Below are 22,984 nucleotides of genomic sequence, written 5' to 3' on the forward strand. Positions count from 1 at the left end.
ATTTATGTTATTATTAACTATATATATCGAATCAAAACATAGTTTATTTGTCAAGTCATATAAAACAGCTATAAATTTCAGTGTAATCTTGCTACTCTGGCAAAATATCTAGTGTTATAAATTAACCTCGAGTGTTATACATTTCGCTTGACATTTATCAATCGTGAATGAAAATTACACTAAAAGTTTATTAACAGACCATCTCGAATGAAAAAATTACTCCAGATTTAGGAATCGAAAACGGCATTAGTAAAAAAACATTATATCTAAAAATGTTCTTAAAAATGTCCTCTTTCTCTATATTCCAATATCAAGCGTTATTGACTTTTTCACCACCTTAACTGCAAGCTTAGTTGAATTTTGATCAAGAAACATAAATGAATATTTTATTCATATTATTTAATTAATGCAGTTTATTATTATATTTATGTTTGTAAAATTAAATTTTAATTGCAGCAAACAAAAAAAAAAATAAACTAAATTAGTTTGAAGTTTCATTACAAATTTTTTATGTAAGACAATAAATATTTATATTAAAATTATTATAAAAATGATCATGTATCAAGTAGTACGTCACTATAAATTAAACAATAAATTATTTACATTAATTTTAAGTTACAAATTAAAAAAATGTAATTTAAATATAAATATCATAAAATAATAGCAATTTATGGTTTAATATTTCGAAGCGGGGTTCACATTCGTAGACCTCATTGAAAACTACTTAATAATTCTTTTATTGGTTTTTTATGTATATATAATATGTGCCAATTATCCGTAACATTATAACTTAATTTTTTATGCTTTGCCCATAAAAAATAAATTATTTACTTTGAAAGTATACACTTTTACTAAATAAAATTGTGCAAATTGCAAACTCATCGAATTTGACTCAGATTACAAAATATGGCAAAATCTTGAGAAGATTTAAGAGATATGAAGCAATAAAAAATTTTAATGAATTAAATTGTTGTAACATTGTAAATTGAACTCAAGCAAATATTGTATTGTATAAATCAAATTTAGATTTTATTATTTGCAGAAAATTTTTTATTTTAAACTTAATTTAAACATTTTATTTGAACTTTTCAACTGTGAGCAATGATTAACAAATATCTTTTCATTGTGCACTTGAAGGTCGCTAACGTTTATGTATTTTGTAAATTTATAAATTTTAAAAATCATTTCAATTGCTACGTTTTTATTAAACACATATTCGATAAGATTGTAATACATAAAATATAATAACTAATATTGTAGTAACATGATAAATATGATATTTTTGTGTAAAAATGTTTATTATAAAATACTATTTAAACAATAATATGTCGTTGTATATTCTATGCTGTGGTGAAATAATTAATTCTCCACCAACTCACCAATTCTGTTCAGAATTTTAACTAAAATAAAGTCATGCAATCATAATTAAGTATAAATATTATGTATAATAATTATAAATAATTTTTTACCTAAACAAATTAATATTGTTTCAATTTAAGTTATTGTATCAATGAAAAGTGAAAGTAAATATTTGGGCATTATTTGTGTTTTTTTCTGCTTTATTCGGTTTTGTTTATTAAATCTTTTTTGTTGAACATGAGAAAAGAAATTTATTAACATTTAAATGTTAATCAATTTTTGTTAAAAAAATATTACCATATAAAGGCTTTTTTTACATGAGAATGATATAATTTTTTATTTTGGTTAACATAATTTTTGCAAAATTTTTATTATTGTTTAAGATAATTAATTTTTTTATGATTTATTTGCATCAATATATGATATTATAAATGTTGCGGTTATGATATTAAGTGAATTAATTTTAGTGATGAAGTTATAGCTTCTTTTGGTATTATTGTTATATATATATAAATATATATATATATATTATATATTATTATATATTATAATTATTAAAAAGTTCGTCTACTTAGAATTTACTTTTACTTAAATATGAGATTTTTATTATGTTCGACTTCCCTGATGGCATGATACTTATATATTAGAACTACGGTGTATGGGGTTTGGACTTAAAACCCTTAGTCGGTTTCTGATCTGTAAACACACTTTAAAAGGAACTGTTAAGGTCTAGCAGATCTATTCCAGTAATAGAGCTTCAAGCATGCCTAAAACGTTTGTATTACAAAATCTACATTGAAGTTTTACTATACCTGGATTTGCTAGGTCCCAATAGCTCTATGCATAGTTTATGCTCTTCTTACTCAAACTATTAATGTTATTGTGCTAACCCCTGTTGTGAGCACTTTGGATGACTTTGTTTTGTTCTATATATTAGGTGTGGGAATGCGTGTATCTTTAGAGTGGATAAGTGATATTTTAGTTAGTAATATTTTAAGAAGTTATGTATATCTTGCTTTGTTTCATATAAATAAAATAAATTTTTTTCATGAGTTCCTTGCTGTATAAACTTTATTATGTTATTGTAGTTTTCATTATATATAAAGGGTTTTTATTATTTATTCGATGTTATTATTATTGTTTTTTTGTTATATAAGAATAAGACTTAAAGTTGTAATGGGACAATACCAAGCTTTGTTAAATATATTAAAAATAAGTGACATAAATAAAACCTTAATTAAAATAAATCTATTTACCTTTTTGTATAAGTTTAATTAAAGATCACACGTAGTAAGTAAATAATTATTAAATCTGAATCATTAAAATCAACACCTTCCAATAGTAGAAGAAACATTAATAATATTATAGATTTTGGCATTGAAATTAAAAAATTTATATGTTTAATAATATGCGATAATATGACATAAAATTATTAATTTTTTTACAAAAATTTATTTTCGAAAATATTATGTGTTCTCTATTTAAGCAAATATTAATTTAAAAAAACCTTGCGAAGTCATAAAAATTGTACTAAAAACTTTAAAGGTTAATTATTTTGTTTAACTATTTAGTCATTAAAAACAACAAAATCAAAATATTTTATTTAAAAATTATTTAAAGTTACTTAATAAGTTTTACACATACGATTATGTTATTTATATTATGTATACTTTCATATATAAATAAAAGATATACTTGTTTTAATTAATAATTTCTAGAATAAGAAATATTAGAAACTTTTTATATAACAATAAATATTTGAAAATTTAAATATACATATCTAATATTTATGTTTAAAATTGTTTTTAATTGTCGTATATATAATATAATGTATATTGAAGTTTTGCTCAAATTTGAAATAATAGATATCGATAGAAATAAAGAGAGGGGTAGTGGGTATCTTAGATAGTAATATACCGGTGCACTCATGAAATAAAATAGTTCTAAGAACATTTGAATTGGTTTTAACTAAAACTAATATAAGATTTTGAGTTTTGTATATAAGGACATTCTTTAATATTTGTATATTTGAATTTAGGGTTTTAAGTGCGTTTCTACTTCAAAGTTCAACTCTACAGAAGCTTAAAAAGAGGTGGAATTATATAAATATTTATTATAAAATATTATAGTTGAAATAAATAAGCATAAATATTAACATAAAGAGGTTTTTCGAACAGTAGTGAACTACAACAACAAAAATTCATTTTATATTATTTTAATTAATTGAATTTTGGGCTGACTATACAGCTGTATATTGGCAAATACTCATCATGAGTGGTCTTAGAAATAATTCTTATATTTAATTATTCGTAAATAATTTTTTGAGACTGCAAATACCAGGAATCGAATTTGTGCCCAGCCAAATTTGAAGCTCAGAGTCAGCGCTCCGTAACCAACTGACCCAAAGTCGTACTTGACTTTTATGTTCACACATTTTTTGGTGTTTTGGTACTTTGCTATAAAAGTTTTATTAACAAATTCACTTGCTGTGTTTATATTAGAACGAAATCATAAACCAGCTGTAGAATAATTGAATTGAAAAATTGATCTATTATTCTATAAAACATAAATACTAACTATAAATTTATATATGTTATATGTTAATGAAATTCAAATTAAAAAAGGTTAGGTATTATTCTATTTATACATAATTTTAGTAAACAAAAACAAATAAAAATGTGATCAGTTGAAAAAAAAATCGATAACAAATATTATTTTATTTTGAATTATATATTAAAAAAATTAAATATAATTATTAAAATTTATTATTTCATCCACTTCAGTATTTCCAAATGTTACGACTCCACCTTGCTGGCTGTCATAACTTGACGTTGCAGTTCCAATGCAAAATTATTACGCAGATCTTACAATGATGCTGGAATTTTTTTTTTTTTACTTATAAATTTATAATAATTTTATTTTTCAGAGCAGTACACAGTACAATGGACTCTAAAACAAGTGTCAAAATTTAATGATTAACCCATGCAATTGGTTATATAAACGGTTTCAGTGAGCTTTTCTGATCAAACCTGTGTCAAATCTAGTAAATCACAACGTAAAATATATTTCTCAGTAAATTAACAACAACAATTGCAGGCATTTACAACGTCAATAAATAAGATTTAGTACGATTGAAGATTTGTAATAGTAAATCGCATAGTGTAGAGACGGTTTAATACATTTTTGACGGTATGACTGATTTTATTAAAAAAGCAATGAAATTCATTAATTTACAATCGTGCATAACAGTTTCTATGCAATTTTGTAATGAAATTTGTTTAGCAAGGATTTTTGTTTTCTTTTTGTTTAAAATTTTAAATCAAAATAAAATTGCATTATTGGTACTAATTTTTTATAGCTTAACAGTTGCTTAATACTTTACAGCGCAATAGTTTAACAGTCTTCAGTTAAACATTTTTAAAGTGTACATTTTAAAAGTTAACATTTAAACTGTGTAAACTTAACAGTTTATAATGTTATTATTAATTGTTTATTTTATTTTCGATATGATTTTTTTTTGCTTAAATTCTTTTACAGTTAGTCTTTTTCAGTTTAACAGTTGTTTAATCGCTTTATTGTTTACAGCGCAATAGTTTCACAGCTTTTAGTTTAACATTTTTAAAGTGTACATTTTAACAGTTAGCATTTAACAGTTGACAACTTAACAGTGTGCATTTTAACAGTTTATATTGTTATTATTATATTGTTAAAATTAATTCTGCCTTTATTAATACTACTAAAAGTTAAATAAATATCTTGATAGGCATCAAGATCTCACACATAGACCTTCGAATTCTTAGCGGTATTAAGTCGAGACATGCTTATTAGAGTGATTCTCATTCATCATGCGTGTATGTTAAGTTAACAGAAAAATTTCACCTTTACGACTTTAAGAATAAAACGTACTTTTATTTAATTTTCTTTTTTCGGATGTGATAGAGTATTGAAATCAGTCTATACTATATTATATGAAGTTGAAGCGTGTGTAAAATTTGTCGAAAAATGTATTTCTGTTTATTATTAATCTGTAATTTGGACAATTGTTTAAAGAAGAAATCACTAATAAATTATAATCTATCTATAGAAATGTGTCCAATTTAAGTAACTTAAAACTATTTAATTAAACATATACACAAATGTTTGTCTTATCAGTAACTACATATTATACATACATTCGGATATATGTATTAATTTTTGTTTATGGTACATCTCATATCTACTTGTAACATATATTGTGTATAATATATTCGTACCCTTATTTTTAATATCTTTGTTGAAAACATATTCAACACATTTGAACTAAGAATAAACTATAATTACTTTAGTTTTAGGCTACCTGTCTGTGTTTATTTTGGAAATATAAAATGAATGAGGACACTATTTAACCTTGAAATCAAAATTCTTTATTAATATTTATAGTTTAGTATAGTTTAGTGAAAGAAAAATTACTACTAGTAATGTTTCTGAAAATGCACACTTTTGAAAATGTGACGACGAGGACCTAATTTGGTTTCAATGAATTCATCAACAGCTACAAAATACTAAATAAAAAGAATTTAAACATTGTAAAAGGTATACTTTTCTAAGCATTATTATTTAAGGTAGATATGAATATAGGTAGACATTTCAGGTAAATAAGAGAGGCATTAATATTTGCTAAAGTGCCAATTTTATCTCAAAAAGAAAAATACTAAACCGAAAAAATATAATGGTCATATATAAAGAAGTCATAAGGCCATCTTTGCTGTATAGTTAGGTCGTTTTTACTATGTTATCACTACGGGCTATTATTTGAGCTCAAGATGGCTTTGGGAACAAAACTGCCACTCTTACTTAACCCTATCTAGGTCATTTTTAGTAAGGCACCTTAATCCTCTACTGAGGCATTGCAAACATTTTAAAACATTACCCTAAGGAAAATTTTATTTTGTATTCATAGAGATTCTTCTATTGAAACCAACAACAATTACATAAAGGTTAGGGCACTCAAACTGTTCAGCAAAAAAACATAGTTATTCCAAGGCTTCTTAACTCCGCTTAGAAGAATTCATTCAACGGGAAAATTTGCTAATATTCGTTTTCTGATACCTTTAACAAAAATAGTATACATCACTAAAAGTGATGTAGCTTACGAGGCTTCCCAAGTGTAGATATATAAGATGTATCCAGAGAAAGCAGTGTGCTAACTGCATCCAACTCAATTAAATCGGAATTTAGTATTTAAGACTTAATTTTAAGCGATTTCAGTTTTGATACTTCTTCACAACTTGGGTGTCCCAAATAATTGTGTGGCTTAAGAAAAGGCAATTTCTTCTTAACATAGTCATGCAGAAAGATAAGGGAAAATAGAGAATGTTGTAATCGGACAATCTACTAAGGCTTTTTAATTATAGGATTTCAGGATTGTACGCGACTAAATAAAAACAATTTTAGTAAATGCAACTTAAACTGAAAATAAAACAATTATACAACTGTAGGTTGTATTATAACCTTACAAAATTGATAACTATGTATATGTAATGGTTCTTATAGGTTTTTAGAAAAGAGAATGAGACCGGCAGTTATTGCTGTGCTATAAACGAAAGAATTACTCAAAACCTATGCATTTTTTATCGCAACATGAACTCGGTAAAGTATGTTTAATACTACAATATGGTATATTGGGGTAACCGGAGTCAGAGAAATATTCAGAATCCATTAAGAGGGCAGATCTCTAGGACGCAGTGCAGAAGCCTTAAACATAATAATAATATTAAAAATGTGGCTGAGTTAATCTTAACAAATAGTTATATTTTTTCTTTTGTGTAACCGTTTCCATATTTATATATTTATGTATATTTGTCTTTCTGAAGTAGGTACAATGGACCTTTAATCTTCATCGTAACGTAGTGTTTTGAAATGTTGCTGTTTTACAGAAAGCTACACATTCGTGTTTTATCTAATAAAAGTTATGTATGAATATTATTTATTTATTTTTTTAAAATTTATAAAACAATTTGTCGTTTAGAGCAATTATTGCCCACTTCAAACCCACTTAAATTTGAAATGTTTATTTTTTTGAAATTAAAGATCGAAACGTAAAATTGATAAATATCGACAGATAACAACCGATAAAGTGTTCAAACAGATAAAATAAAATTGAGTGAAATTTTTTAATATTTAAATTGTTGCATTACCAAAACACAAAAAAAAAAAAATTAAAAAGAAAAAAAAAATGAATTTCATTGTGTCATTATTGTACTCGAATGAATGGTTCAGTGCAATGGATGCAAATGCTCTTGTCAGTCAAAGAAGAAATGTGTAGCTATAAACGAATAATAATTCAAGTAGCTGAAAAGATACAAATTTTATTTGTTATCAACTCTAAAAACCGGCCAAAAACAAGCGTGACTTGAGGTGTAGATTCATTCAATGTATCCGTTCAATGCAACTGGCAACGGAACTACGTTATTCGGTTCAACAGTATTTAAAATAAATCCAAGTTCAACAAACATTAACCATACCAACGACACAAATAATAGAAAAATAAAAAAATATTGAAACGATATTAAGAAAAAATAAAATTATTTATTTATTTGAATTTGTTATTAAATATGAAATTTCATGCTTTCGTTATGGGAAAATATTTCGTTATTAAAATTTTTTTTTTGATTTGCAGAAAAACTGGTAATTAAATTAAAGGCTTCTGAATTTATTTGAATTTAATAAGTAGTTTAAATTATTAAATGAAAAATTACAAATTTAAATATATATTCACAATATGTTTAATTATTTTTTCAATAATAAATATAAAGAAAATTTTTATGAGATTGAAGAAAATGCGTATAGAGTAGAAATGCTTCAAACATGACTATATTAATCTGGTCAGATAGTAATATTTGTCAATATTTTTGATTAATTATTCTTTTAATATTTATTGCGATTTGCACGAAAATTATTTAACCTGTCCGTTTTATATAAATTGACTAATAATTTCTTACAAACAGATATTAAAATTTTACATATCATTCACAATTTTTCTATTTTCAAATAAACTCCCTTTTCAGCGTCACGAAACTGTTTTTTCAATTTATATTTCATAGGTATCTGTGTTTCCTTTGTCGTAGAAAACCGATAGTTCTTAAGCATCAAATATAAACCAATTATAATTTGCATATGGGCAAATCTGTAACCAATACAAACTCGTGGTCCTTTACCAAAACCCAGAAATGTCATTGGATGACGTTTTTCAGTTTCTTTTGTTGAGAATCGTTCAGGATCAAAACGTTGAGGATCTGGATATATATCTGGATCATAGTGTAAAGCATCCATTGGCATAATCACTATAGTGCCCTTTTGTATAACGTGATTTGAATTTGGCACTTTGTAGTCACTGACGGCTTGGCGTAAAAGAAAAGGAGTTACTGTGTACATACGAACAGTTTCTTTAAATTAAAAATAAAATATATAATATATTAAATATATGTATATAGATATATAAACATATATAATTTCTAACCACTTACCATACATAACTTGGAGTAAATATTTCATGTCTTGAACTGCTTCATAAGTAAGTTTGCCATCATGGTGAGCCATAACTTCATTCATTTCCGTCCGAGCCTTCTCTTGTATATCTGGATTTAAGGCCAATTGGTATAAAGAAAAACCCATTACACTTGAACTTGTTTCAGAACCTGCTACAAAGAATAAAAACGTTTGTGCTGTCATTTCTTCCATTGTTAAAGGATCTGAAGTTTCTGATTTTCTTAACTCCATTAAAATATTAAGAAAATCTTTTCGTTTCATTCCTGTTCGTTCACGATAGTCAACAGTGTCACGAACAATTTGAAAGAAAAAGTCTGAAATTTCATTTGGAAATAATTTCATTCCCAGTTTTCGAGCCAAATTTGGAAAAGTGTTCATAAGCGAAACAACAGGCATACTGTGTTTAAAATAACCAATCTTTTGACAAGTTTTACTTATTTTACTGGTGGGATCCTTTAATCTATTGCACTCTAAACCGAAAGCAACACTTCCAATAACATCTGTTGTATAGCGTGACATAAGATCTGCAAAATCAATTCCTACATTCATATCTGCAGACTTTCGTTCATCTTCCAAAACATTGATTAATTGATCAGCTACATCGACGACAGTGGTAAACATACTTTTCATTTTTCCTGATGTGAAAGTTGGAGTAAATTTTGTTCGCAAATTTTTCCAGTGCTCTCCATCTAAAAGCAGCATGTGAGCAGAAATTGGATCATCTTTTTTATTATAATACATTCCTCGATCTGTAAAATATGCAAAATCCTTAATGCATATATTGTGCATTAAGTCGAGATCGAATAATACGACTGCTTTTCGTATAAATAAATAAAATCCAACGAATCGTGCAGTTCCTTTGTATTTCGTATAAAATTCTCGAAAAATATCGTACAATGATTTTGTGCGATTAAATTCTCGAAGATTACCGAAAAAAAACGCTGGTTTGTCATGTGGTATACCGTGCTCCTTAAAATATGAATATTGCTTCCGTAACGCCAAATAAATGAGCAGGGAGCTGCCGCAAATGAAACACACAAGAATCTTTACTAAGATTTCAATCATTTTAGTACTGTAGCTCAATGAAGATTGTGAGATTTTCTGTAAGTCTGTAGGTGCACACTAGGAATTAACGGGGCTTATATTGTTTCGGATTTCAATTAATTAATAATTTTTTTGTATACGACTTCATTCATCAAACCTAAATAATTTTTTACTTCATTGTATAATTTTTCAATTACAATTATTGATTGTGATTATATATAATTAAATAAGACTTTCAATATCTTTTCCGTCAAGTCTTTTGCAGTTATAATATATTGTGTTTATTATTCACTTTGCAACTCAATGGATATAATCAAATTTTTTATAATAGTATATTAATTAATTATTAACAGTGTATTTATTTTAACAAAATATTTATAACATGGAAAACATAATATGACCTATATATAAGACCGGTACCATGAGATCCGACAGTTTGATACAAATTCTCAACGCAACGAAATCTATAAGTGAATGATAGTAAGTGAATAGTATACACTATATCTATTTACTTACAAAATTAGAGTAGATTCTCTTAACATTTCATTGTGACTTCACATATAAACTATATTAAGTAATGTCACTTCGGAATAGAGAATTGAATTTAAATTGTATTTTAAATTGTGTATAAGTGGTCCAGAAACGTTCAAAATGCTATGCGTTCCTAAAAATTGTGGAAAATTTCTTTGTGATCAATTCTTAGACAGGAACTCGCTTTGGGGCCAAAGAGTTAAAGTATATAATAATTCCAAGTCTCCTGCTTTGTTTCAGAATGATGGAGGCAGGTCAAAACTTTCATTTATCGTGATGAAACGATAAACCAATTCCTTTTTATTATTTCTAAAATGCTCCAGATTTTGCTGATAAATTCACATTCATGTTTTTATTCCATTGTTAGCGAATGTGACACCCATTATGCCACAACTTTTTGTAACTCAAATAGTGTTTTTTTTAAAAGAATATAAAAATATAAAAGAATATAAATAAAAAGATTTATAAAAAGAATAAATCTTAAATACCATTTCAGAATGAGTTGATATTGTTTCTAAACCCTTTCAATTAGGAATTGTTAAGAAACAATGCTCAATATCACATAATCTGCAAACAAAGAATAAACTGAAGTCAATCCTAATAAAATTTTGTCATTATGAAGAATGAAATATTGAAATGGCATTAAGTTTTTGGTTCTATGATTAGACAATATATGATACTTCGCGAATTTATTGAACTTACTGAGTAGTATATCATGCTTTGTGAAGGCGTCAACATTTATTGTTTCAGCAATAAATGATGTTTCAATTACTTCCTTAATTTACCTAATTATTTAATAAGTTTCTTCTTTTATATAAGTTTTACGGTAACTTCTTCCACATCTAAAGTATTGCCCCACAGAGGTGGCTCTTCCTGAATAATAAAAATTGGCATTGAACTAACTGTATTAATATAAAAATTATATTAATTATATATAAATGCAACACTAAATAATTACAAATAAAAAATTAATAACTTAATAAAAAAATTAATAAGCTAAAGACTAATTATCCAAGTAATTTATACATTGCACAAGCAAGTGTTTTCAATTATTAAAACCTAATTAATTATTTATAAAAAATTAATTATTTATTCTATTCTAAATAGCCAATCACTAATAATCGTAATTACACATCATTAAAATTATATTTACTGTAAATTTATGAATTTATTGTAAATTATTATTATTTATAATTATGTGAGACAATGAAATAGCGTTTTATCATATTAACAAATTTGATACAAATATGAGTTGAAAGATCATCTCATAACTCGCAGTTATATAGCAATAAGTATATTATTATCTACTATAATAGAATGAAATAGAATAGAATAGAATAAAATAAAATAGAAATCAATATACTTCAAATAGAAAATATTTAGTTAATGTAGGCTAGAATGTCTCTAATTGAAAACTTTCAAATATCTGACGAGGATAAGAGTTCCTGATACAATGTTACCATTTCGAACTAGGTCAAATTTGGACGATCCTAAAAGAAATAACTAAAAATGCTTTCCAGGTCAAGACGATATTCTGTTGCAAAATAAAATTTTTTACGACATATATATTGCGTATTTAGATATTATATTAATTATCATGGATTTAATCGGTTGCAATCTTCCATAATCATTCCTAAGAGGTGGTTTTAGTGGGTTTAAGTCTTATATTGTGGGTTTCCACGTACTCCAATAAAAAAAAAACAAAATAAAAAAAAATTATTCGACTAAAATATTATTGAACTTATTAAACTTTTATATTAGTGAAGACCTAACTGTAATACAATTTATCACTTCGTTGAAAGTAGTCCCTGTTTAATATTTAACACTAAGTTCAGTTTGAAAAATACTGTTGGAACGCTTTTTTACGTATAGTCTTGAGCTCGGTTTGCGATTTTGTCTTTATTTTATCTATAATTAAACTGCGTTTCACTTTGGGTGCCTTTTAGATCTCAGTATGTAGAAAAGTGTGCCATATTTGGAGAATATAGGTGGTAAACGGTGATGTTCATGAGCATTTATATAATTAATTAAACTTATTGAAAGATCATATGAAAGAATTTAATTTAAGAAAATCTATTATATCTTATGTAAACTAGTCTTACATATTTTGAAGAGGTTTGCACCACAAAGTCCCCCTTGTATACACCTGTGGCGATATTATATTTTGTCACAATAAGTTGAATAAGCAATAAATTTTTTAAACGAAATTCATAAAAATGTTTTATAATAGTATGGCATAATATGAATCATTAGTAGTATGATCCAACATTTCTTCAGTCTTATTTCTTCTTAAAGAACTAATGATTATTCATCCATTCGTAAGAACAATTTTTAGTTTCTTAAATTTATATTACTACTTGACTTTCCTGAAAGCAACGCTTATGAAGTCTCGGCTGTGACATAAGATCTTCGTCAAAATCCTTATTTAATATTTTTAAAGCTTTACTGTCCTAACATTAATTTTTTTTTGCTGTAGGTGGAAAGCATCGAAAGCTGAGACTGGAACCCACTAAAACCAACTCTTAGGAATGAATGGAGAAGATTTCTACAGCATTGAGGAAACTTCATACCAGTAATCAGGGGAGAGAGATGTGAATAGGTTTTTACAATTCAACCAACATGTTGGCATACAATAAATCGTCAAACATACAAATCTAAGTCTTGTCTATTCCTTCGGCAAACAGAGACTAAGATTCACACCCAAAATTTTTACTGGCAGTGCAACCTATACACCAAAAGAGACTCTACTTAATAAATAACATATATCAGATATAACTAAAAGCTCGCATTACCTTTTGATCATATCTCGTATCTCGTATGCTCAAGACCAAACCAAATATGTAGTTTATTTTTAAGTGATAGTACATAGCACAAAAATTGGTTTAAACTGGGACATGTGTGACTGAAGTCATTTCCATTAATAAATAATTCATTCATAGTACAATAAATCTTTTAATAATGCGTAAAAATGTAAATAAACGATACACTCGTCAAAATAAAATCGTAAATTTGAGGCATGAAATTTTAAAAATTATTAATAATAAAAATAATGATATTAAAATGTTGACAAAGGCATTGTTGTAATGTGAAGAGTGGGTCAGATGAAATAAAAATTAATTGGAATTTGAAGTTGCAGCAACTATGTAAGAAGCAACCAGCAACCAGCAACTAACAACTAGCAATCAGCAAGTTGCTAACAGTAACCAGAAATAGTTTTAGGAAATTTTATCATTTGACGACAATATAAAGATTGAAACATCGCTTCGCTTGGAAGAAGTGTCGTCGGAGACGAAAGTAATGATAACGATTTTGGTTGGCGATGATGATGATGATGATGAATGTTGGTAAAGTGTTGTCATCTTAAAAATGCCGATGTTGCCGTTTGCCATTGTTGACCAATTTTAATACAAATGACCGACTATTAATAAAATCGCTGGCCTTCTCTGCGAAATTTATTTATAAAATTAGTTGCATTATTAGTAAAATTGGTTTAATTAATCAATTTTTAAAAAAGTACAAATTTGTAAAATATTTATTAAGTTTGTGTTTATTCAAGATCTTTGAGATTTAAATATTTGTGGGGAGAATGGTAAGTGGGAGTTGAAAAATTCGGAAGATGATAAGTTCGACTTTGCATTTACTTTAAATTGATTTATTATTAGTTTATCATATATGAAATAAAAGAATTAAATTAATATAAAAAAATAATTTTTTTTTAAAAGTAGGTAGATTATTTGAAAAAGGCACACATTTCATAATATCACCTTAAAAATTTTTTATAAAATATTCCGTTTTTGTACTTATTATATAAACATCAATTCCTATAGCCGATCTAATTGAACTGCAACACTAGAATATTATATTTAATATTTGAAATTGAACTTTATTCAACTACTAGAAAATAATGTTAAAAAACAAATTTTTCGAATTCATTTCGAATTTTCGAAATCGTCGCTTTTCACGTGAACGATGCCTATCAGTGGTAGACAGACGTGTCGCACATTGCGCTAGTGTGAACCCGTATCTATAGGTATTCATGAAGGATATATTTTATCAATTTTATATTTTTTAATGGCGGTAATGTCTGCGAAATACTTACATCATATTATTTAACATTTGTTGAACGTGGAAGAGACTAGTGGGGAACTTGGGCGAAATTAAGTATGTAATGTTGTCTCTCAGCAATTATTAGTTAGAGCTCTCCACCAGAGTTATGTTACAAAATTGGTCTTTCTTGAGCATATTGAGTACAGTTGACATTTTCTTGTTGCTGACCTTACTTTTTTTATATAAGAAATGCCATATATAGAAAAATCAAGACGATTTACGTTTAATGATTGCAGATATAACTCCCATTTTTGGAAGCTGTGGGCTTTTTGTGACAGTACTCAGTTCCACTGAAATAGTTAACTACTCACTACTATAAAGTACCTTCTATAAAAACGCTCGTTCTTATACTCGTAATACTGTATAGATTGACCTAAGTGAACTGCAATTTTTTAATGTGAATAGCCACAGCAGCTTTATCTTTCCTTTGAATTGAACCCACTAAGACAACCTCTTAGGAATGGTTATGAAAGATTACAGTTGTGTTTGACGTTTGCAACCAACAATCCACAGCAGCTTTATCTTTCCTTTGTAGTTGGAAAGCTTCAAAAGCCACAGAGTGAGAATTGAACCCACTAAGACAACCTCTTAGGAATGGTTATGAAAGATTACAGTTGCGTTTGACGTTTGCAACCAACAATCCAGTAATTAAGGGCGCAGAGGAGTACAAATAGGTTTAGTATTTGTTTTTAGTATTTAGTATTTAGCAACCTCAATTTATCAAAGCTATTTCTAAAATGAAATGTGGAGAAGAGGGCAAATAGGCTTAGTATTAAGCAAGCTGATTTAATAAAGCCGAAAATTATGGTTACGGTCGTTTAGAAGGAATGGTGTTTACATGTGAAGAGAGTTGGGTTGGCGCAAACAAGTCGAATATCTAGCTCGTGATCATAATAGTCCCGGTTGTAGAACGGAATGAGTGGTGGGTGAGCAAGCTCTTCTTCAAGACCATTCATCTTAAATCAAATTCGAATGGTTTTGGATGAGAAAAGCCTTACGGTCTTCTTCAGACGTAAAAAGAGGTTGCAGTAACGCAATCACACGCCTCCTTATAAATCTCTAGTGTAAAATGTGTTCTAGCACCGTTTACATATTTGACTCTAGATCGACAAGTTGAAGGACACGTATAGTGTTTCAGTTTAAGGGTCCTAAGTTTTATATTACGCATGCGTTTTATGTATGCGTTTTACTATGAAGTCAAAAATATAGCGAATCAAATTATATTGAAATATAAATTTAAAAATATTTTTGTTATGTTACTATACTAAGTGTACTTAGTGTTTTTCAGTTCACTAAAGTTTATAAACCAAGAATTTGAATCAGTATGAAAGACAACTTGACGGAATAAACCAATCTAACAAAAACTGATATATGTTAACTATCTACTATAAAAAAGTAATAGACGAGACCCTGGTTAAAGACATTTATTACAGTTTTAAAATTTTATGATTTAAGATCTTACGACACTGGCTAAAGCTACGTTTTACAGTTTTAAATAGATTAAAATTATAAGTTCCTGTATTCACGGCTGAAGTCACCAATTCATTATTTTTTGTTAATTACAGATAAACCTGAGTGTGACTTCCTCCCTCATTCTTTAGAAACAAGCGCAACTTCAACACGCAAAATTTTACTTAAATAATTAATTAAATTATTTTTTTATATTTTCTCTTATATTTGAAACCAAAGTAGACCATATACGACTTCAATTCGTCACTGCATTGGTTTTTTTCCTAACACAATCATGCGACTTCGGAACACAAAAAAAAGAAATAACGTTTATAATTATAACTTTTATTAAGTATAAACGCAAAGTACAATATAAACAATATTGTATAGGTCGGTCAGTCGGTCATAAAAAAATTGCATAATATAAAAAAGAGAAAAAAAAGTATAGCATTTAAGTAGAAATCCCGCTAATTAGATTCATTTATCATTTTGCTACATGTCAGATATGCGCATGTGGTGCCCAATACCCGAGGCCCGTTGGCCCTTTATTTGTGTAAACTGAAGTCATTACTAAAGTTCACCAGCGTGGAAGAGTTTAAATGCGTGTAAAAATAGTTGCGAACAAATTACAATCCAGTGACGAGACACATGAAAGCGACCAGGAACTGTGTGTGCACTGCAGTCTATTTAGTGGGTCTTGGCTTCAAGCGAGCGCTAAATAGTCATCATTTACATATTAACATGGTCAACAATTGTTCATGTTGTTACTTTTTTGCTAAATGTTGGACTCTTGTTGTTTTATATTGTCTAAATATTTGTTTACAATTTTTTTACCCCTTCTCAAACGACGTCAAATATAGTAATTGATGTCGTTTTATGTGTTACGCTACACTGAAGAAAGCGTATGTTTCGTTTCTTTAAAAAGTCTATCGCTTTGCTTATTTAATACATAAATGGATATATTTAATTTTCTTTTAAATTTTTCTTAAAATGGTAACAATAGTAACAACTCTCATAGTAACACATAGTAAAATTATACGTTCGGGAAACTCCTCGTGCCATATATATATATGGCATATCACCACTATAGGAGGTGATGTGTTGAACCCACATACGTTTTATATCCAAATCTTTATGTTCACTTTAAAAAAGATATTTTATATTCAGAAGGTTAGAATGATCAAACTTGATGGTTTGTGTCATGTCGTATTTATTTCGAAAAAGGTTTATGCCTGTCAGTACATAAAAGCATATATCATATCACACAGTGTAGGTACAAATGTTCAGAGTTTTTACGTATTCACCTACCTTCACGCCATGGTATTCTAAACAAACGCATCCAGATAATGCACCGATGGACGTTCCAAATGAATTCAAAGAAATTTCGCCAGTACGATTGAAGTTATGTGCTAAGTATAACTTTCTCCTTGGTAGGGAGTGAGGTTCAACTAATGTCTGTTGATCTTTGGGTTTCACAACCCAGTGTGAAAACGGAACTTCACACCAAATGAAATGAAATGAAATAAATATAAGTATTCTTTCTCCATTTTTTATTGACAACCTTAAGGACATTTGGTGAGCCTAAATTGGTCCGCACAGCTCCCGTGGTATCAGATCCACATCTTCAGTCATGTGACGCAAGTGAAAACTCACTCACTACCGTTTATACTCCAAAAAGAGCCGAATGATGCCAAGATTTTAGTGACTTCTTACGATAGACATACCTTGCCTCGAGAAATTTCCCCTCACCTCACCCGCAGGAAAACAGCGTGTTTTAAAATGTAGAGTAAAAAAAATTACTAATCACTGTAGCTATATTTCAGTTATCAGGAATGTGAACAACAGTCTTTTTCGGATTGCTATTTAGTCATTTTACTTAAGCACTAACAATTGTCCGTTGTGACACCATCAACGAGATGCTATCTGTAAGCCAGATCTTTAAAATGTTAAACATCCAGTATATAAACGTCATTCTTTTAGTTCTCTCCTACACTCTGGTAGAAGGGAATTCAATGAACTTGACTACGACAACCCAATCATTCTCCCAGCCAATGACACATGAGGTAGAGTAAAGTTTCCTTCTCACGACAAAATTCACAGCCACGGCAAAAGTCATTATAGGATATGCTAGGTCTTATTTCATAAGTAACGAATACGCAGTAAACTGTCAACACCGATACCCTAGTACTGAGTTGGATTCGCTTCAATTAAAACAGCTGACTGATAAGAATTTCACATCATTTGAATCAAGTGTAACTTGTGGCCTGACATGAATCTTCGTTTTCACAGGCTGTCAATGTTTGATTTATTTATGAGAATTTATGAGAATATTTAATTGGTGCGTATTTTTTTTATCAAACTCTATTTTAAAAAATAAGTTTAATTGATTAAACATTTATTTTTCAGATAGAATTTGATATCAATAGTTTATATTCGGGTTTACATACACTGTCGTTAATGAGGTGTAGTGAAAATATTTGCGTGATATAAAGTTTGTATTTTTTTTTTTGAATGTAATTATATCTGTTTTATTAAAAACATTGAAAGTTTATTAAAAATATTTTAAAATTTCTCTTCGCCTCGAATACATAGCTTCGAAACTGCTCCGTGAAAACTCATCAATATCGGTATCTACATACATTCAATTTGCGTGCGGCTGGTATGGAAGAAAAACGCACTCAATGTGTCTGAAAAAGTTAACATGGAACTGTCATGTTAATACTTTTTTTCCGGTCGAAGGTTAACATGCAATTTGTAAATTATTAAGTTGAGACGGAAATGGCACTTGTCAACACCATAAAATTTTCATTGTCACTTAAAGAAAGTGCAAGTAAAATATTATTCCGTGTGTTTACAGCAGACACAAGTTCATTTGGAAACAACAAAGTCACCGTGACGACATGGACTTCATGGTTCAAGTTATTGCTTCGAACTGCGTATATTGGGTAAACACAATTTGTATTCATTAACTGAAGTAAAAATTTATATATAAAATCGAAGAAGATAGTACTTTAAATGAATTACACTTAATAGATATATATAGGAATTTAAAAGAGCCTTACTTGGACTTTATTTCATATAATATTTATTATTAAGATCATTGGTACGAAATTGGTATCAACAATTATTAAAATATGTATCAATTATATATTTATTTAAAAAGTATCTGAAACTTATAATTTGAAAAACGAGAGCTGAAGACACAGCCACCATTTTTTCTCAGATAGTTTCTTATTAGGTTACCATTCAAGGTTTGATCACAATCTGTTATTATGCATGATTCATATATATTGAAGCCTGAAATATTATTGTTAAGTTATTAATATCGTAGGCCATTGGCAATGGTAAAGTATTCTAGTAAGCAAGAGTGGCCTCGTTAGCACAACACCGCGGACAGCAGATGGCATTGTATTATTTATGGTTTAATTCTACTATGAATATTATCACTATGTTACTGAAAGTCTATATCCGTTATTTATAAGAATGGACATAACAAAAGACGCTTTTACTTGACATATACATACTTCTCCACACTGATGAGCCTTGGTACTCCCCAAGCGAAACGCGTAAGTCGAAACTTATAGAATACTGAACAAATCAGGACAAACTTTTGAATATCTATTGATATTGTAGCTTCTCGCGTACGGGAACTTGGCTGCATTTTTAGTTACATTTCTCTTAGTTACATTTATAATTATCTGTATTTTTTATTTTTATATTTCCATTCAGTTTGCGAATGGTGGTAAAGTCCACCATCAGATAGACTATAATCTGTAGTACTAAGTATATACCTTTTTGGCTTGGCGTTTCTCCGATGACTATGTTAGCTTACACCGTGTCCGGGTATTATCATTAGGCAATATACCGTAGGCATGGTCTCATAACTATGTATGTGGTTATGGAGTCATGACAGTGACAAAACTGTCCAGTTCGTAGATAACTCAAGGTTTGGACACATAAATAGACAAATTCAGGTTGTTTTTGCAATTATACTCTTAACTGTGCTGCGATCATTGTCCAAGATGTGGCAAAAAAGTCGAGGAATGTTATTCGAGCTCACTTCAAATCGCCACGTGTGAAGTTTTTTTTTTACCAAAAGTAAAATTAACATTGTTCACTTTAATATAATTCAAAATGGTTGAAATTATTTGAACTTTCACATAATGAACATACTATTGAACATGCTGAACATTTTATCTAAAACAAAATCTAATAATAATAATACTAAGTTAACTATATGAGTGCAAAATTCTGATTACACACTAACTACATTTTATTCGATACAATTTATTATTCCATTAAGCTAATCACAATTTAAGTAGAGCACACACCTCTTTATATAATTTTTTATAATTATTATTTAATAATAAAAAGTACTATTACGAAGCACTTATGCCACAATTAATGAAGTATTGCTCTTTTCACATGAAACAATCTGCCACTCCTATATCTCCTACATACCATAAACCAAGGTTTCGATTTTTATATAAGATAATAAGTATTTTAATAAGATAATCTAATAATATCTTAGTTAATAAATTAATAAAGTATTATTTAGATATTGTAAAATTTAGATAGTGCCAAAAAAATTTTTTTTACTTCATTTGATTTCTGCAATACCATCTATTTATTCTGACAGAACTGAGGAAACTACTTTATAAAGACTGGTTTCTGTATAAAAATGAAAAAGAAAATGGTTGAAAAAGATAGTCAATGTTTGAATTTATGAAATTGTTGTTATAATCCAAAAAATTTGTTCTTTCACTTGTCAAAAATAATGTCGAGTACCTAACCCAATATTTCAGCATTCTTCTTCTTCTAGATACCTTGTCCGCTTCGAACGTTGGCTAACATATTTGCGATTTTAACTTTATCTATAGGCACTCTAAAAAGTGATCTTGTACTTTTATTGAACCATTGATGTAAATTCTTCAGCCATGATATCTTTCGTCTTCTAGGACCACGTATGCTTTCAATTCTGCCTTCAATGATTAATTAGTAGTCCGTACTTCTCCGGATGCCTCCAGAATATGACCAAAAAACTTCAACTTTCGTCGTTTTACTGTCTCTAATATATCTGTCTCTGTCTCTTCTGTTTCATTGTATTGCTTAAATCAGTGTGTTCATTCTTCTTAAATTTTTATGTCGTAGTTTAAAGTAGAATATATTTAAAATATAATAATTAAATTATTTAATGTATATATTTTTTAATTTTTAGTTATGCATTTCTTTACCATTGTGAAACAATAAATAAAAACATATTTTATCATAACGACCTCCATGTATCGAACTTCAAAACACACAATTACTGTAAATTATGTGTAAATGGATCATTAACAGAAGTGGAAAATTATAGCTACTTAAATTCGCATAACACAAGTTAACATATCTTAACGATACGCGCATCTTCGGTTGCAAAATCGCAACAGTCGAACTGATTCACAGATAAAACTCAATCGAAATCGAAGTATCTGATGGAGCATTTCGGTTACTGTAAATATCAGAAGTGCGATATTTACACATTTTAAGTGTAACACGTACACGTTTAATTGCAACTCTTGAAGTTTTTTAACTCAATCAAGTAACTCTTAGCTGTGGTTTTTATTTTTTACTTTAATTTTTAAAATCAATAATATCCATAAATGTTGTTCAAGTCAAGGTTAGATAGGTAAAATAGGTAAAATAGGAACCGAAATGGTTTTACCGCAAAATTTTTACATTTCAATTGCGTAGAAAAACGTTTTTTAATTTTACATTATAAACTAATGTTAAAGAATTATTAATAAATAAATATATGGATTGCATGGTAATGAATTATAAATAATAAAATAATTATTAGATTTGAGTAATAATCGAAGTTCGCGCTTAAAACAATCAAACCAGAGCACAGCGCATGAAAAATAATGTAAAAACACAGATGCGGGGCCATATGAATAACATATAGCATAATAATGCTTAAGATCCGTCTAAGATAAATAAATAAAGAAGATAAGATAAAAAAAGCTTAACAAAACTCTAAGACTCATAGTAAGCAGTTTGAAACAGTGTATAAAGAACAGCTAAAAAACTCTTAGTAAGACTATCAAGACGTGAATGTTATTATTACTTACCTACCAAGTTGACCCTAACACCCTGTTTCCAGGTCATAGCTAGAAGGATTTTTAAACCTCTCGGCGACACAAACCAAAGTATAAGATAGTAAAATCTTATTCCCAATCCGCAATTCTTCTTAACCTTAATTTGAGTTCTCATGTATTCTTCGCGGTGTATCACTGGATATATACTTGAACCTGAACGTAAAGTGAGTCCATTTTCAGGACCTTAAGTTTAGATTGTGCTCAGGATTTTATACCCGTGATACAAAAATAGTCACCATTGAAGTGCGGTATATTATACCAGACTTTGAAAATAAAGATCTAAGTGGGCTTATCCACAATCTACAATCTTTGCTAACGTAATTTAAGTTGTCATATAGCCTTCACAGGGTATCACTTGATATATACTTGAATCTGAACGTGAAGTGAGTCCATTTTCAAGACTTTAAGTTTAGGTTGTAGTCAGAATTTCACACCCATAATACAAAATTAGCCACCGTGAAGCGCGGTATATTATACCAGACTTTGAAAATAAAGATCTAAGTGGGCTTAGATCTGAATATTTTCATGTTTCATCAAATACAATTAGAAAAAACAAATACATATAACATTAAAATAGTTTCAATTTAATTTAATTATTATTAATTACGAAGTAAATCTTTGCACTTCACTTACGCAAACAGTCAGTGCACAATATAGCTTATGGATACACACTTAACCGATTTTAGAGACATATAAAATAATATGAATGAATGAATGAAAGAATGAATATCAAATATTTAACGATTTTTTTATTAAATATTCAAGTAGGGTTGTTTGGCTATACATATTTGCTAATATAACCGTTATTGAGAAAATTCTTAATAGTTGAA

The 22,984-nt window shown here is 28.3% G+C and overlaps 1 protein-coding gene across 1 annotated transcript; it reads right to left on the reverse strand.

Annotated features, from left to right (window-relative positions):
• Positions 1 to 8,196: 8,196 nt before the first annotated feature.
• On the reverse strand, positions 8,197 to 9,982 carry LOC119683145 (probable cytochrome P450 6a13). The gene is made up of 2 exons (XM_038096756.1): positions 8,865 to 9,982; positions 8,197 to 8,783 (listed from the first exon to the last, which is right to left on the reverse strand). Exons 1-2 carry the CDS (start codon positions 9,949 to 9,951, stop codon positions 8,368 to 8,370), a joined length of 1,503 nt encoding a protein of 500 aa, XP_037952684.1. The 5' UTR covers positions 9,952 to 9,982; the 3' UTR covers positions 8,197 to 8,367.
• Between the last annotated feature and the right edge of the window lie 13,002 nt (positions 9,983 to 22,984).

This window comes from Teleopsis dalmanni, chromosome 2 (assembly GCF_002237135.1).
Source record: "Teleopsis dalmanni isolate 2A chromosome 2, ASM223713v2, whole genome shotgun sequence".
NCBI lineage: Eukaryota > Metazoa > Arthropoda > Insecta > Diptera > Diopsidae > Teleopsis > Teleopsis dalmanni.

What these genes read in the sequence shown, in the direction of transcription:
- LOC119683145 (XM_038096756.1), bottom strand. Translation starts at nt 9,951, where the DNA reads ATGATTGAAATCTTAGTAAAGATTCTTGTGTGTTTCATTTGCGGCAGC. An exon ending in TTTACTCCAAGTTATGTATG is followed by an intron (nt 8,784 to 8,864) that starts GTAAGTGGTTAG and finishes TTTAATTTAAAG; the next exon opens with AAACTGTTCGTATGTACACA.